Below are 17,180 nucleotides of genomic sequence, written 5' to 3' on the forward strand. Positions count from 1 at the left end.
GCCTGGCTGGCTCAGTCAGTAGAGCATGTGACTCTTGATCTCAGGATCATGAGTTTGAGCCTCAAGCTGGGCATGGAGATTACTTAAAAGATGATAGATAGATAGATAGATAGATAGATAGATAGATAGATAGATAGGTAAAAATGTAGTCTTACTGCTTCCCCTACCTAAAACCTTTCAGTGGTGCAGGATACTAAAGTTACCTTTAATATGATGGCAATCATGTGAAGCCAAGTCTTCATTGGAAAAAAGACTGGAAAGAGACTGCATTAAAATATTAACAGCATTTATCTCTAGCAGTAGGCATAATAAATAATAAATTTTATAGTGATAGGTGGTGTGGACACTAGAGCAGGTTAAAAGGAATCCAGAGTGTAAGGAGGCAGGAGATGTCAAATTTTTTAATTAGGTGGTCAGAGTAGGCTTCATTGTGAAGGTAACATTTGAGCAAAGAAGTGAAGTAGATCGTTCATGTGGCTGTCCGGAGAAAGAGCATCCTGGATTGCACGGCCAGTGGCAAAGTCCTAAGATCAAAGAACTTGCTTGGCTTGTTTTTGGAAGTAAGGGTGGCCAGAACAGAGTGAGCCAGGGGAAAGTAGGAAATACTATCACAGAGTTGAAGGTGGGAGGGAAGTAGAGGTTGGAAGTGAGAACCACATCTAGATAGTGCAGGACTTTGACATTTACTCTCAGTGAAATGGGCGTCATTGTAGGGTGTTAAGGAGAGGGACATGATCTGACTCACGTTTCAAAAGGATCACTTTGCTGGTGTTAAGAGTAAACTGTAGCAGGGGAAAAGATTATAGTCATCAAGAGGAGGATGGTGATAATTTGGGTGAAATAGCAATGGATATAATGAGAAATGATCAGGTTAAGGACATATTTTTGAAAGTAGAGCCAAAAGTATTTCCTGACAGACTGGATAAGGCATAGGAGAGAAAGAAGAGGCGCCAAGGGTGTTTCCAGGGTTTTGGCCTGGGCAATTAGAAGGATGGAGTTGCCATCATCTGGGATGGGGAAGCTTGTGAGGGGAGATCAGGAGTTTATCTGGGCACATTATAAATGTAATAGAAGTGCCTATTGGACATCCAGATGGTTGTTGGGCAGTTAGATGAAAAAGTCTGGAATTTGGGAGAGAAATCCAGGCCAAAAAAGGTGATTACAAGGAGTAAATTTAAGCAGACAAGAAAAGAGGCCCAAGCACTGAGCCCTGGGACACTCCCACATTGAGACTGGGGAAAGAGGAGCCAGCAAAGGAGACTGAGAAGGAGCCACTAGTGAGGTTGGAGGAAAATCAGGAGCCAGGTGTCCTGGAAGCCAAACGTATTGAGGAGAAAATGATCAACTGTAGCAGATGCCTATGGAATAAAACCCAGACTTCTTTGTTTGACCTAAGTCTCTTATCAACCATACTAGTGCAAAACTTACCTCTTGCTGCTCCCCACAGTTCACATCACGCACTCCATCTAAATTGATCCATTATGGCTACCCAACAGGCATGCCTTGTCCATGTTTTATCTGCAGTGACTCATCTCCCCTTAACCTAGGTCAGTTTGGAAAAGTACTCATTCAGTGTGAAGCCTCCCTGGAAAAGGTGCATATTCCAGACTCAGCACAATCATTAGCCCTTAATTCATATCTGTGTTATAACACTCATCCTCAGAGAGCATTGTTTTATATTAATATAGTTTTTATATCTCTCCAACTAGAGTTTGATCATTAAGGATGGGACCTTATCAATCTTTATCTTCAATCCAATAAATGTCAAATATTGAATAGTTGATCTTCTCTTTAATGATTAAAAAGAACCCAGGAAAATAAACTAAAATAAAAAGGACCTGGGAAATTTGAAAGATTATATACCAAAATGTTAACAGTGGTTATCTCTGAATAGCATATTTCAGAGAATGTTTAATTGTTTTATTAAAATACACATACAGAAGAGTATACAGATCAGAAGCATACATCTTGATGAATGTAACCTATGTACCTCAAACCGAAATGAAAACTAAAACGTTATCAGCGCCCACAAGCCTCCTACCACGGTCCTGACTTCTAACACTGCAGCTCGTCTTGCCTTTTGGTGTTTTATGTAAACCGTACCATTTAGTCTTTGCTCTTGTGTCTGACTCCCTTCACTCAGCATCATGTTTGTGAGATTCATCTGTGTATATAGCTATTAATTGCTCATTTTTTGCAGTATAGTATTCTACTTTGTGACTGTACCTTGCTTCGTCCATTCTACAGCAGAAATGGTGTCTCCCAACTTATAACTGTTGTGAATAGTAATGCTTTGAGCATTCTAGTATATGTCTCTTTTTAATATATGTACACATTTCTTTTGGATATATGTGATATGTGCCTAGGAGTGGAATTGCTGGTCATGGGGTGGACATATGTCAACTGTTCGTACCACTCAGTTTTTCAGAGTAATTGTATCAACTTACATCCCCACCATTAATTTGTGAGTAACAGTTCTCCGCCTCATCACCAGCAGTTAGTATGTCACGCTTTTTATTGTTATTCATCTCTCTGGGTATATGGTGGTATCACATTGTGGGTTTAGTTTGCATTTCCCTAGTGATTAATGAGATTAAGCATGTCTTCGTATATTTATTGGCCATTTGGATAATTCTTGTGTGAAGTGCCTGTTCAGATCTTTTGCCTATAATCCTATTGGGTTGTCTTTTTTATTTTTAGGAGTTTTTTCTGTATTCTCTAGAAAAGGTCTTTGTCAGATGTACCTACTGTAAATAACTTCTACAGTGTGGTTTATTTTTACATCCTCTTTATGTTGTTTTTTTTTTTTTTATGAGCAAAAGTTCTTATTTTAATGTAGTTTGATCAATTTTGCTTTATCATTTGCAGTTTTTGTTTTCTGTTCACTAAATATTAACCTATCTGAATTTCAGGTTTTAAAATTTGTTATTTTACTCATTTGTGTATTTTAATTTTCTAGAACAATCACATATTGCTTCTGTAATTGTTTAAAGGAGAAAAAGTTTTAAAGAAACTAAAGAGAAATACAGAAGAACTTAGCACCCTGTGAAGTAAATTAAAATTTAGTGGATTTCTGAAGAGTCCAGAAAATGCTCAATGCCTGCCATGCCCACAGATGCCTCTTGAGAAAAGCACTTTTTCTGCATAAGGTGCCACCTGCAAAATCAGCCCATTTTGCTGGCCAGAGCTGATAGGCAGGGTTGGCATCTTAACCAGGGGCATGTGCAGGTAGGGTGAGAGTAAGAACACTGACGAGCCATGGAGGCACTCCCCTTGAAGCCCCTTATCACCAGGGGTCTATGGTGACAGGTTGACCCAATCAGATCCTCTCCTTTGTTAAGTGTAAGCACTGGGCTAGTTGGGAACCCATCTCTCCACATTACTGTCACCCAGTAAAGGAAATATCCCTCCTTCTGTCAAAGGCCAGTCCCTCCACCTGGGCTCTAGATCCAGTTCTCTGCTACAAGGACTTCACTCTGATTGTGCCCTCAATCCCACATCACCAGCTTTTCCCTCTCATCAGCATATAGACATATCTTAAAACTCTCCACTATTGCCTTTCCCCCATCTAGCCATCACTCCTTTTTTTTTTTCTGTTCCCCATCACAGCAAAATTTCTCAGAGTTACCTCCACTCATTTTGTCTCCACTTCTTCACCTCTCATACTTCTAGTCCAATCAGGCTTCTGCTCAACTACCCTTCTAAAATTACACTTGTCAAGATCAAAGAAGACCTCTATTTCTAAATCTAATGGACATTGGTGTTCTTGTTTTCATCTCAGCAGCCTTTAAAAGAGTTGACCACTCTCTCTGTGAAACATTTTCCTCTTTTGACTTCTACATCACACTGTCCTGATTTTCCTCTTACCCCACTGTTTTCCTCTCACCCCCCGCCCTTTGCTGACTCTTTTTCAGTAAGAGTCAGGCTGATAAAATGGTGTTGACACTTTTAATTTGCTCCTGGGATACTAAACAGCACAAAAAATTTATAAATATTCTCAGAGCTTGGTCCTGACTTCTCCTTTCCTTTCTCTCTCTAATAGCTCCCTAGGTAACTGCATTCAGAGCTATGGCTGTCTATGGACTGTGTTTCTATATTCCTTTTTCTACCCAAGTCTCTCCTCTCAGCCCCATATTCATATGCCTAATGCTTTCCTGGCATCTGTCCTTTGAAATCTCGCAGGCATGTCACTCTTAGCTTGTCCTCATTGGGCTTGATTCTCACCCATCACTCTGAGCATAGTCTTTCCCCAAGTCTTTGTCATCTTGTTAAATAGCACCACCATTTACCAAAAGCCATAAACATGGAAATCATTTTGCCCCCCCTTCCCCTCACATTCCATCCATCAGCAAGTCCTGTCAGTTCAGATCGCCCACTCTGTCCATCTCTACTACCGCCACCCTGGTCTAAGTCACCATCCTATACTCTCCTCAACCAGTGTAAAATCTTCTTTAACGAGTCTCCCTTGTTTCACCATTGCCTCCTTTAACCCATTCTGTGCAGTTTTATTTATTTATTTTTTTTTTTTAAAGATTTTATTTGTTTATTTGAGACAGAATGAGAGAGAGAGAGAGAGCACATGAGAGGGGGGAGGGTCAGAGGGAGAAGCAGGCTCCCTGCCGAGCAGGGAGCCCGATGTGGGACTCGATCCAGGGACTCCAGGATCATGACCTGAGCTGAAGGCAGTCGCTTAACAAACTGAGCCACCCAGGCGCCCCTTTTTCTGTGCAGTTTTAAACATCTAAATCAAGTCACTCAGCTCCCCTACCTTGACCCCTTCTGTGACCCTCCATTTCACTGGGGATAAAGTCTACACTTCTTACCAATGTGCTGCATAACTGGTTCCTGCCTTCCTCTCTGACCTCATCTCATGTGCTGCCCCTCCATCTCTACACATCATTAACACTCTTCTCAGGTTCTCAGCTGCACCAAGCTCTTTGCCCTCCTGTGGTTCCCTCCCTCAGTCTACACAAGGCTGGCTCTGTCTTCCAACTATATGTCAGTTTAAATGCCATTTCCTCAGGACTTCCCCTGAGCAACCTAAGTAGACCACCTTGTTCTTATCTAGCACCATAACGATTATGATTATTCTATCTAGCATTCATCATAATGTGTAATTATTTGATTCATTTATTTGTTTCTTCATTCATTACTTGTCTCTCTTACTAGCATATAAGCTCCATTAGGATAGATACTCTTAGATACTCTGGTCCTCTAGGATAGATACTCTTAGATATTCTGGTCTTCAATGTTGTGTAACACGATACCTCTTGGCATTCCATCAGTGTTTTTTAAATGAACTTTTAGAACCCTCAGCAATTGTGCAGCTGAAAAAAGATGCTATTCCCTCATGTTCCCTTGAATACTAAGGATTCATCCTAAAGTAACTTGGACTTGCCTTACTTTCTTGCAAATTGTAAGAGCTGGTTAATACAGAAATTATTATAAACTGGGCTCAGCTTGTATAACATGTATCTTCCATTGGGTATTCCATTAGATTCTGACTTCTAATTACTCTCTCGGTTTTCCATTTGAATATAGGAAAGCACACTTCTATGGGCTAATGTCTGTTGACAAGGTTAGTTCTGTGTGTCTTTGTGGTACTCAATATGTGACATACATCATATGTTTGGTGAAACACAGCCCAGCTATTGAAAGTATCCTATATTTTCCTTTATCTTTGGTTACTCTACATGTTTAATAAGCTTACTGTTATTATACAAGCTGATTTATTTTTCTTTTGCAGACCTTCATAAGTCCTCATTATGGAATAAATCTGGTGTCAACATATATAATTATGGTACTCATGGGCGTCTGGGCATTCTTTGTTGCTGGAGGCAGCTGCCGAAGCCTGAAACTCTGCCTACTCTGCCAAGACAAGGACTTCCTCCTTTTCAACCAGCGCTCCAGATAACCTCTGAGAACCAGCACCTGTCAAACAGTAAGCTGCATCTTTAGAGGAAGCACAACTGTGCCTTTTTCTAAAAATTCCTTTTCCTGGTGGAATTTAGAAAAAACAAAACCATCTAGATAAAATATGACTTTCATGCAACAGCTCTTTGAAAGGGATACATTAGTGGATGTGCATGTCCTGGCTACACATTAGAATATCACCTGGGGAAGTATATGGAATATTGTTATCTGGGCTCCACCTTCCACATTTACTTGATCTGGGCATTTGGTAATTTTTAGGATTTTATTTATTTGAGGAGGAGGGGATGAGCAGAGGGAGAGGGACAAGCAGACTCTGCCCTGAGCATGGAGCCTAATGTGGAGCTCAGTCTCAGGACCCTGAGATCATGACCTGAGCTGAAACTAAGAGTCCGACGCCCAACCGACTGAGCCACCCAGTCACCTCTGGGCATTTGGTAATTTTTAAAAGCTTCCCAGATGACTCTGATATGCAGCCAATTTAAGAAATCGGTGTCCAAATAGGAACTTTCTGAGAACACCATAAGTGAATAAAAGTCGGATGTTTAGCTGTCTCTCAACTCAGCTTGTGCTGAGCAGGTAAATCTGTCAATGTCAAATCCTGCTTGGCCTTTGTCTTTTTAAGTTATGAAGTCACAAAAGGCTAAAGGGCTCTCATCCCTATGAACTGTTTTCATGTTCTTTACTAGTACCCTATTTTATGAGAACATGGCAGGTTGTGCTTCTACATGCAATAGTAAATCGCACTGACTTACTATGATAATTTAGCCAAAGTAAGCTATTGATTAACAAGCTGCATTTTTTTCTCTAGTTTTTACTCTAAATTTTGCTTTTTGAGGCATTACATTTTTGTGAGCATCGATTCCGTTTCTTTAACTAAAAACCAATTTTTTTCTGAATTCTGGGAAGGTCTTATAAACCAAGAATTTTTGTGCAACTTCTGTAAGTCTTTTCTGGGTTTAAGGCTTTTCATGAGCTGTGTCCCAAGGCAGTGTTTACCAGCTGCGCGCGGGGAGTGGGGCCGGCTGACGTGAAGCCTGTTGTGCTAGCTCTGAGCGGTTCTGCTGCCGGTTGCTGAGTGATGTGCCCTGGGACAGGCTTCACTAGCGCCGGTGAAAGCTTATCAAAAGCATGAGGAAAACAAGCCAAAAGAGTGATGTTGACACTTTTAATGTGCTCCTGTGATACTAACCAGCACCCCCCCCCAAATGAGGTAGTGTAAAATTGAAAATGTCTTAAACTGCTAAATTCATGCTTTTACAAAATCCATATAATCTTTAGATCTAGCAAATGTCTCTGGGTTTTAGTAGCAGATATAACCTTCCCTTTCTAGGAATATCCAAGGTGTTTGTTCAGCTTCTAGGCAACCCTTTTGATTTCTTTCATAAAGAGGAAATGACAGTGAATTGCGCCTTTACTAACTAGAAATTGTTCCCAGTTGATGGCTTTTAGGGAGCGGATGGTGTGAAATGAGAATTCCCTACACATTAAGGTGATAAGCTCAATGGATCCCACATGTACAGTAGAACATCCAAAAGAAATAGGAGCAGCAATGAGAGGGCTCACCAGTGCCATGACAGATGGAAGAATTTGACAGTACTCTGGTGGGGAAGAATAATGAACATGTTTAAAATGGAAAGGTGGCCAGTATTTTGGGCTAGCCACACATCATTTCAGGGCCAGAACCTCTCACATGAACTAGACCTTTATCAGTGAAATCCCTTCCCGTGGTTAAATAACTAGAATTTCTCAATCTAGGGATTCAAGAGAAATAGGATTTCCAGCAAGGCTGTAAACAGTCCCTAGCAATTATAGTTATTCCCCTAAAATTTACTTTGCAACACTGATACCAATGCTTCCACTAGAGTTTGTGGTTTTCCACCATTATACAGGATTTTCCTTAGACTAGAAGAGTCATAGGAAGAGTCAAGGACTGAGAGACTGAACAGTGAAATTTACTGTGTAGAGTTGAGGGGAACGAGATACCCATGGAACTGGGCTTTAATCCTGTGAGAACATGGTGTTCTTTGATGAACAGAATAAGAAAAATATATAGTTGGTTATCACTGTTGACTTACAAATCTCTGAAATGAATAGTCTGATAAAATATTTGATCTGTAAAGTATTGAAAAATATGAGCATTAATAGTTTAATATTAAGTAAAGAAGCTGGGATACTGTAAAATCTCATAAAAACTTGTCAGGCAAGAGGAAATTTTTCTTTGATGGTGAGACTCTTGTCTGAGGAAATTATTTAATAATCTTTGATGCCCTGTGAATAAAGGAACTTTGTACTCCTGATTTCTCTTAAAATGTGAGCATTGCCATAGTCAGTTTAGGTACTATTTTTACAAATAGCCCTGCTTTGCCTGATGCCAAGGGTGCCCAGAGGGAGAGTATGGTTTTCCTCTGTTGCTGTGTATAGACTGAGATGCCTTTTTTTTTTTTCTCCGCATTTGTTGTCTATGAGGAGCCTTCTGAGCCCTGATAGTATTTGGAGAGGAAGAGGTGGTGTTGATATTTTATGTTCTCCTCCACACAAAGCTTTCTCAGTTTGGAAGGAAATGGTATAGTTAAAGTTGACCTTGGAATGTGAATATTGTTGCAGTGCTTGAATATTTCGCCATGTGATTAATAGAGATTGATTTTGTTGCTCTCTAATAAATTTGTTTTTATTTTTTATTCATTTAAGTTAGTTGTAACTGGAGAAGTTTTGTTACCTCAATCCTGGCCTGCCTGGCTGATAATATAGTAGTAGCAGCCTCTTTTAGAGCATCTAATGAAAACGTGGCTGAAAGGAAGAAATGATGATAACTGCAGATTGCATAGAGAATGGCTTTTGTTCTCATTGTTAAATTTTTTTTTTTTAAGCACATTTCGATGTTTGCTGAGAGTGGCAAATTCACATAAAAAATACTAGGTGTTCTTGTCCATAGAGTTGGGTGCAGGATAAGCAGTTGTGACAGGAGCTTCCTCCTACGTGTACTCCTCCACTTTGCAGTCACCTCAGACTAGCCCCGAGGCAGGAATTAGCAGTCACTGTGGGCCTGAGGGCTCCAGGGAGGACAGGGTGGCAGTCTGTCTTGGGCAGCAGCAGCCTGCTCCCTGGGAAGAGCTCCTTGAAATTGCTAGCTCTCATTGGTTAACTTTTTGTTGGGTCCTACTGTTCCTAACTCCGGGTGGACAAAGTAGATATCACAACAAAACAATTTTAAAGTGCTTTGCTTAGAGCATTTTGTTTATGATTGCAGTGTTTACAGTTCTCATTTAATAAAAGGCGTTACTTCTATTAAATTCTAGTGTTTAGAGAGTTGGCTATTATATGTATCATTTTATATAAGTATACAATATGTATCGTTTTATATAAGTTATGCTGTTATGTCGTGTATACTTGTAATATCAGGCCTTGCATTCAGTACACAATGCAATAGACTCTTTCCAGACCTGTATTTTTCAGTGAACAATAAAAGTATTGTTTGGCACTACTCGTTTCCCACGTGTCCTCTTCTTTGGAGCAGTGTATTCTTCAGTATCTGTTGTTACACTTTTTGTCTCTTATAAAACTTGGCTGTATATTCTGTTGTTTATGACTGGTCAGCTCTGAGACTTTTTAAAGAGAAATCTTTGTTACCTTAAAATTTATAAGGCCTATTTCATTTCTGTGTGTTCAGAAACAGTTTGGTGCAGAGAAGTTCTTTGAGATGTCTCAAACCAAGTGGAAGATTATTCTCAAAGCTCCTGGAAACTCACCCTGAAAAATCTACTCTAAGTAATTGTAAAACAGGGAATTTATAAAATATCATAGTGGCTAAAGATGGCAGTTGGTTGACAAGGAGAGTAGAGTTTAGTTTTTACCCAGTGACTCTAAGCAACCCATAGAATCCTTTTGTTTTTTCTCCCCTTGGTGTGGAGACAGTGCAGCGAAGGGATTGAGCTTGGCTTTCACCGACAGGCTATATAGAGAATTGTTATGGCCTGAAACTCAAACCATGTGATGCCTGTTCACTCTGGTTTGAAATGAGGCTGCTCTAGATTTATCTTGACTGTGTTATTAGATGAAATATCCTCAGGGACCAAGAGCTTTTTAGTCCTCACTTGTAAGCCAGTGGAAGAGGTGTGCATTTCTTAGGTAACAGCCCACATTTGTGTACAATTTGTTTGGCCCTTCCCTACTGAAACTGTGGCTCTAGTTTAATTGTTGTTTGTTTGGTATTTAGTTGGAACAAGGACTTCCCCCGTGTCCAGCCTCAACACATGAGAAACCTCCAGTGGAAAGAAGTATATAGTTTATCTTCACCTCATTGAAAATGCTGAATAGATGAACCACTCAACCACTCAACTGGCTTATGGATTCAGTCTCAGTAAAATAATTTTTAAAGATTTGACACATTCTCAGGTGACCATAATAGATGCTGAGCCCTGAGCAGGTCCCGGTTTTAAGACTCAGTAATAGGAGGTACTTGTTGTGTAAGTGTCGATCACTGTAAATTCTTCTTCTACCTAGTAGTAAAACCATTCATTTTTCAGTGCTTGAGCAAAATCAGAGATGGGGTTTGTAGTGTTTAATCAGGGCCTACCATGCACAGAACACTGTATTAGATACTTTAAAAGGATGGAAAAGAACAAAATGGGAGAGATCTTTATCTTCTGGGAACATACAATCTAACTGCCTGGATTAAAACACATAAGTATTAGCTAATGTATTATCAATTATGAAATAATATAGAATAGCTTGAGTGCATGATACTTGAAATTTTAGCAGTAGACAAAAGGCACCTGGGTAATGGATGTAGATCCAGAGGAAAAGGTGGGACTGAGGACTGAACCCTGGGGCTCTCCAATTGAGAGGTTGGAAAGGGGAAGTGGAGTTGTCCACTGAGGAAAGAAGGAAAATCAGGAGAGTGTGATGGCCTGAGAGGGGAAAGTATGTCAAATGCTGTTGAATAATGAGCAAGATGAGGAGTAAGAATTGATGATTACATATGGAGAGGTAGAATTTTAGTGTAGAGGTGAATACCTAAATGGAGTGTATTATAAGGACATAGACATAGCGTATCAAGTACAGATAACCATTATAAATATAGTAGGGGAAAGGGATGATAGCCTGAGGAGGATGAGGGGGCAACAGAGAGTGTTCTTCTACCCCCCCAATAATAAATCATTATAACAGCATGTTTGTGTAAAGATGGGAATCACTCAGTGGAAAGGGAAAAATTGATGATGCAGGAGATGGGGGGATAGTTGCCAAAGCAAACTACCTGAGGGAGTAGAGTGAAATTTTTAACACTAAATGCTTATATTAGATATGTCAAAATGTTTAAGATCAATGACTTAAGCTTCTACTTAAACTAGAAAAAGAGGAACAAACTAAAGCTAAAATAAGCAGAAGAAAGGAAGTAGTGAAGAGAAGAGCAAAAATCAGAAAGCAGAAAAACAATGGAGAATTTCAATAAAACAAAAATCTGGTTCTTTGAGAAAATCCATAAAATTGATAAAGCTCTGGCCAGATTGATGAGGAAAAAAAGAAGGTATAAATTATGACTAGCACTACAGATCCTACATTTATTAAATAAAAATGGAATATTGTAAACAAGTTAATGCCAATAAATTTTAAACTTAGATGAAATGGACAAATCCCTTTAAAAAAAAAAGTTCACTCAAGAAATTGAAAATCTGAATATCCCTTCAGACTATGTTTTTTCTTGTGAACATGCCTTGTAATTATTTATTAGAAGCTGGACATCATATATTGAATAACAGGAACTGAAATAGGCTTTTAGTGTAAGTTTTATTTAATCTGGGCAAGAGTTGGAGTGTATTTAATGTTTGTTGCAGCTCTCAGTACCAGAGGCTTCAGATTCCTCTAATGGCCTTGTTTTTGTCTGCTCCCTTGACTTTGGGCTTCCCTATATGCTCTTCATCAAAAAAAGTCTGTGTCTTAACAGCTCTTTCAGCTATAATCCACTGTTATTATATTGGAAATATATTGGTGTGACAGTAAGATGTAAGAGAAAGAATGTGTCCTATAATCTTAAGATTAAATTTCAGTTTCTTAGGGGCACCTGAGTGGCTCAGTCCTTTGGATATCTGACTCTTGATTTCAGCTCAGGTCATGATCTCAGGGTCTCGAGATCGAGCCCCACATTGGGCTCCTCGCTGAGCGTGGAGCCTGCTTGAGATTCTCTCTCTCCCTCTCCCTTGGTGCCCCCCCCCACCCAGGTCCCTGCACTCAGATGCTTTCTCTCTCTCTCAAAAAAAATTTTTCAATTTTTTTAGTGGGCCTGCATAGACTAAGTGTCTCTTAGCTTTTTACCCCCATAGGAAAGACGGGAAAGACAAAGGGGGCTAGAGTGGAAGTAATGCCCTTTCCCCTAGATGGGATAAGGCTCTTATAAGATCTTTTTCTCTGGAGAGTAGGTCTTTGTTATGGAGAGCACTGGACATATTTTACCATGATTGCTCTTACCCTTACCCTGCCAGAGCCATGGAGGATTGACTCTGAGCTTCTGGTAGTATTCCTGGCAGTAAAACCTACAAAAATGTGAGCCTCCTAAGATTGTGTGCTAGTCTTAGGAATTTCTAACTGTTATGCTATTCCACAATCAGACTCCAGCAATTTGTCAAAATTAGCATTTAAGTATCCCTATGGATTTATGGCTCTAGTGGCTTCTGCTCTAGGCAAGCACACCTCAGTTGTGATTCTCTGGATTCACCTCTGTCTCCAGATTTCAGGGTGATGGTTTGACCTGAGACCTCAGTTCTCTAACAGGTGCAAGACATTATTGATTTTTATTTTGTTTAGTGTTTTCTTGTTGTAAGGATGGGAGTGACAACTTCCAAGCTCTTTACTACATGTTGGAGCTAACTAGAAATACCCTATATCAAAGAAATTGAATTTGTAGTTTCATGAGGGAAATTCCTAGAAGCCTTCATTGGAGAATTCTACCAAAGAGAAAGAAGCAATACCAATTCTACACAAACTTCTAGAAAATACAAGAGATGGCACACTTTCCGATTCATTCTATGAGCATTAACAAACATTACTTGGTAACAAAGCCAAAAATGTTTCATTATAAATGAAAACAAAAATAAAAATAAACTACAGACCAGTCTCTCTCATGTAGATACATGTAAAAATCCTCAACAATGTTTTGGAAAATTGAATTCAGTAATACATGTGACCAAATGGAGTTTATCTCAATAATACAAGATTCGTTTAACATATAAATATCATTGAGTTCACCATGTTAACAGACTAAAACAAACATATGATTATATCAATAGATACAAAAAAAGCTTCTGACAAAATCTAACCTCTCATTTTTTTATTAAACAACAACTCTTGGCAAGCTAACTAGAAAGGAATTTCTCTAACATGGAAAGAAGACATCTATGTAAAACCTGCATCTAAGGCCATACCTAATGGGGATAAAAGACTGAATGCTTTCTCCACTAAGATTGGAAACAAGGCAAGGATGTCCATACTCGCCACTTTGATTCAACATTGTACTGGAGGTCCTAGCCTGTACAAAAAGACAAGAAAAGGAAATAAGTCATCAGATTGGAAAGGAAGAAATAAAATTCTCTATTTTCAGATAATATAAATTATTGGTGTAGAAAGTCCTAAGGAAACTACAAAAAGGTGACTGGAACTACTCAGTGAATTTAGCAGGGTTATAGGATACAAGACTCAATTTTTGACACAAAAATCAATCATGTTTCTTGTAGCAGCAAACAATTGGAAATTGAAATTGGTTGGCTCTCTAGAACTAGTTTGCTTCTCAAACTCTATAGTGAAAGGCCATTAAAAAAAAACTTTCTAATCCATCACAGATCGATACTTTTGTAAAATACAACAAAAATGAATTATTATGAAAATGTGATAAAACAGACATTCAAATTACAAACCCAAAATTGTTCTTACTAGAGTCAACGGATATAAAATTACATTTAGTAAGTAAAACCAAGGCAAACATGGAAAAAAAAAGAATTGCAAAATGTATGTTTATTGACAATGTGCTTACAGGCAATAATACAGAATCAGTATTATACACAAAACTTTTTGTTCTGTTTTAACTGAACAAAATGTAACGAAAGAAAAGGCAATTCTCCATATTAAATATCTATTTAACACACTCTGAAAGAATAATACCCAGTATATCAATATTTTAAACTTTTTAACGTGATAAACTTATGTCTTGTTTGTTAATTTATCTAGTCTAGATTGGGTTGATACAATGCTGCTTTCAGAGAATAAAGCATATTTAAAATCTTTCTCTGAACAAGGCAGAGGATCATAGGGGAAGAGACAAAAAAATGAAGACGAAACCAGAGAGGGAGACAAACCATAAGAGACTCTTAATCTCAGGAAACAAACTGAGGGTTGCTGGAGTGGAGGGGGCTGGGTGGGATGAGGTGGCTGGGTGATGGACATTGGGGAGGATATGTGCTATGGTGAGTGCTGTGAATTGTGTAAGACTGAGGAATCACAGACCTGTGCCCCTGAAACAAATAATACATTATATGTTAATTAAAAAAATAAGATAAAATCTCTGCTGATCCTACTAGATACCAAAATATACCATAAATCTACAATAATGGATATGGATAGAAGATTCCAGAGCAGGCCCATGTATATATGAAAATCTAGTATATAACATAATTGACATTTCAAATTAACAGAGGAAGAATCAGCTATTCAATAAATGGGCTATTTGATGTTTTATTTGATTATATTTGAGGGGGAGAAAGTAAAGCCAGGTCCTTATTTTGCTTTTACTATAAAACAAAATGTAAAGATTAAAAATTCAAATGCAAGAAGTGAAACTATAAAAGAACTAGAAAAAAATTAGAATACAGTTGATCCTTGAACAATGCGGGAGTTAGTGGTGTTGATCCTCCTACCCACTCTGCATGTAGTTGAAAATATACGCATAACTTTTGACTCTCTAAAAACTCAACTACCACTAGCCTACTGTTGACTGGAAGCCTTACTGATATAAATAGATGATTATCACATATTTTATATGTTACATGTATTACATACTGTTTTCTTAAAGTAAACTAGAGAAAATGTTATTTTAAAAAATCATAAGAGGGGGGCGCCTGGGTGGCTCAGATGGTTAAGTGTCTGCCTTCGGCTCAGGTCATGATCCCAGGGTCCTGGGATCAAGTCCCGCATCGGGCTCCCTGCTAGGCGGGGAGCCTGCTTCTCCCTCTGCCTCTGCCTCTCTCTCTCTCTCTGACTTTCATGAATAAATAAATAAAACATTTAAAAATAAAATAAAATAAAAATAAATTAAAAAAATAAAAAATCATAAGAGGGACACCTGGGTGGCTCAGTTGGTTAAGCATCTATCTTTGGCTCAGGTCATGATCTCGGGGTTCTGGAATTGAGCCTCTCCTCAGGCTCCCTGCTCAGTGGGGAGTCTGCTTCTCCTTCTACCTCTGCCCCTCCTCCCATCTCTAGCTCTGTCTCTCAAATTAAAAAAAAAAAAAATCTTTAAAAAAATCACAAGAGAAAATACATTTATAGTACTGTACTATATTTATTAACACTAAGTTTATGTTGTGTGTTTACAAGATGAATAGTCTTGTCAGTATATACATCAATATTTTCTTTTTTTTTTTTAAGATTTATTTATTTATTTATTTGACAGAGACACAGCGAGAGCGGGAACACAAGCAGAGGGGGTGGAACAGGGAGAAGCAGACCTCCCGCCGAGCAGGGAGCCCGATGCGGGGCTCCCTGAGCCGAAGACCGACGCTTAACAACTGAGCCACCCAGGCGCCCCAATATTTTCTTATATGACACAAAACACTGTAGATATTATATGTATTTTTAACACTAGACATCAAAATTGAAAAGATAATGTTAAAAGGTTATATTTGTTTCAGGTATAACAACTCATGGGTAGTGAATAACAATGCATTGATAATGAAGAAGCAACAATATGATTGCTTTATGGTAATCATATTTTTATGTAATCAATAAGATTGCTTTATGGTAGCCTAGCCTACACACTACTGAATGAATTGTTACAAAATTTTTATGACATACAGTATTATAGTCCTATTCATAATACAGTATTGGAAACATTGTTATATTTTTTAAAAAACTACTTGTGATGATAGGTTGACATGCAGTTTCTCCAATTATGAGAGGCATACTGTAATTATTGAAAGCAAAGTTCTAAAACAGAAAACTAACACGTTGTTAATTTTATATTAACTATCGTTCACCTTATGCCTATGTGAGGATGGGCTGTCCACTTCCATACCAGTCTCATACGCGATGTTCTATGTGATGAACCCTTGGGTGATGCTGGTAATGGTGACACAGAAATGTCTCACACAGTTCTTGTCCTGCAGTTATTAGGTTTTCATATGAAGACACAAACACAACAGATAAGTTTATTGACTGTATGGCATGATGATTAGTACTATTCATTAAGTGGAAGTGAATCATCATGAAGGTCTTCACCCTCATCATCTTCACACTGAGTGGGCTGGGGAGGAGGAGGAAGAGGAAGGGTTGGTCTTGCTGTCTCAGGGGTGGCAGAGGGAAGAGGTAGAGGAGGCAGGAGGGAAGGCACGCACACTTAGTGTGACTTTATGCAAATACATCATAATTTCTGACTTTTTCATTTCTCTAAAAATGTTTCTCTATGGTACCAATTCTTCTTCCACCATTTGCTTTAGTTTCAGTGCCTGAATCGTGGAAGGGTCCATGTTATAGAAGTCAAAGCAGTCTTGAATCATCAGAAGGCTTCTGCCAGTTGTCTAACGTCAGCTTGTTTTCTGGCACTACTTCTTCTGTGTCTCCTTCCTCATCATCTGGCACTGGTTCCGGAGCACTCATCTCCATCCAGTCATCTTCTGCTCATTCCTCTGATGCGATGTGTATTAGCTCTTGAGTTTCTCCAAGATCCATATCTTGAAACTCACCTTTATTGCCATATCCACAGTCTCCTTCATGATCTCCTTGATTGGCTCTGTCGTAAACCCTGTGAAGTCAGGCACGGCATCTGGGCAGTTTTCTCCAGGAGGAGTTTATTCTTTCTGGCTTGGTGCTTTCATGGCTTTTCCTAGAACAATTATGGCATCTTTGATGGTGTGATCCTTCCAGACTTTCATGATGTTTTCCCTATCAGGATTCTTTTCCATAGTGTTGACAGTATGAGCCTTAAAGGTCTTATGACCCCCTGATCTGAGACTGAATTAGAGACATTGTTTGTGTTTGGGGGTCAG

At 38.9% G+C, this 17,180-nt stretch overlaps 1 protein-coding gene across 3 annotated transcripts in view; it reads left to right on the forward strand.

The window, feature by feature from the left end:
• Positions 1 to 17,180, forward strand: part of APH1B (aph-1 homolog B, gamma-secretase subunit) — a 74,452-nt gene that overhangs the window by 23,632 nt on the left and 33,640 nt on the right. The window contains exons 6-7 of one of the 3 annotated variants that reach the window (XM_032417131.1): positions 5,747 to 5,941; positions 15,590 to 15,627. In XM_032417131.1, coding sequence (XP_032273022.1) covers positions 5,747 to 5,914 — 168 coding nt within the window. In that variant the 3' untranslated portion in view covers positions 5,915 to 5,941; positions 15,590 to 15,627. Of the gene's footprint in view, positions 1 to 5,746; positions 6,260 to 15,589; positions 15,628 to 17,180 lie in introns of those variants that run through there. The other 2 variants (XM_032417132.1, XM_032417130.1) reach the window with 2 other exon arrangements.

Source organism: Phoca vitulina, unplaced genomic scaffold (genome assembly GCF_004348235.1).
Source record: "Phoca vitulina isolate PV1807 unplaced genomic scaffold, GSC_HSeal_1.0 scaffold20, whole genome shotgun sequence".
Classification (NCBI taxonomy): Eukaryota; Metazoa; Chordata; class Mammalia; order Carnivora; family Phocidae; genus Phoca; species Phoca vitulina.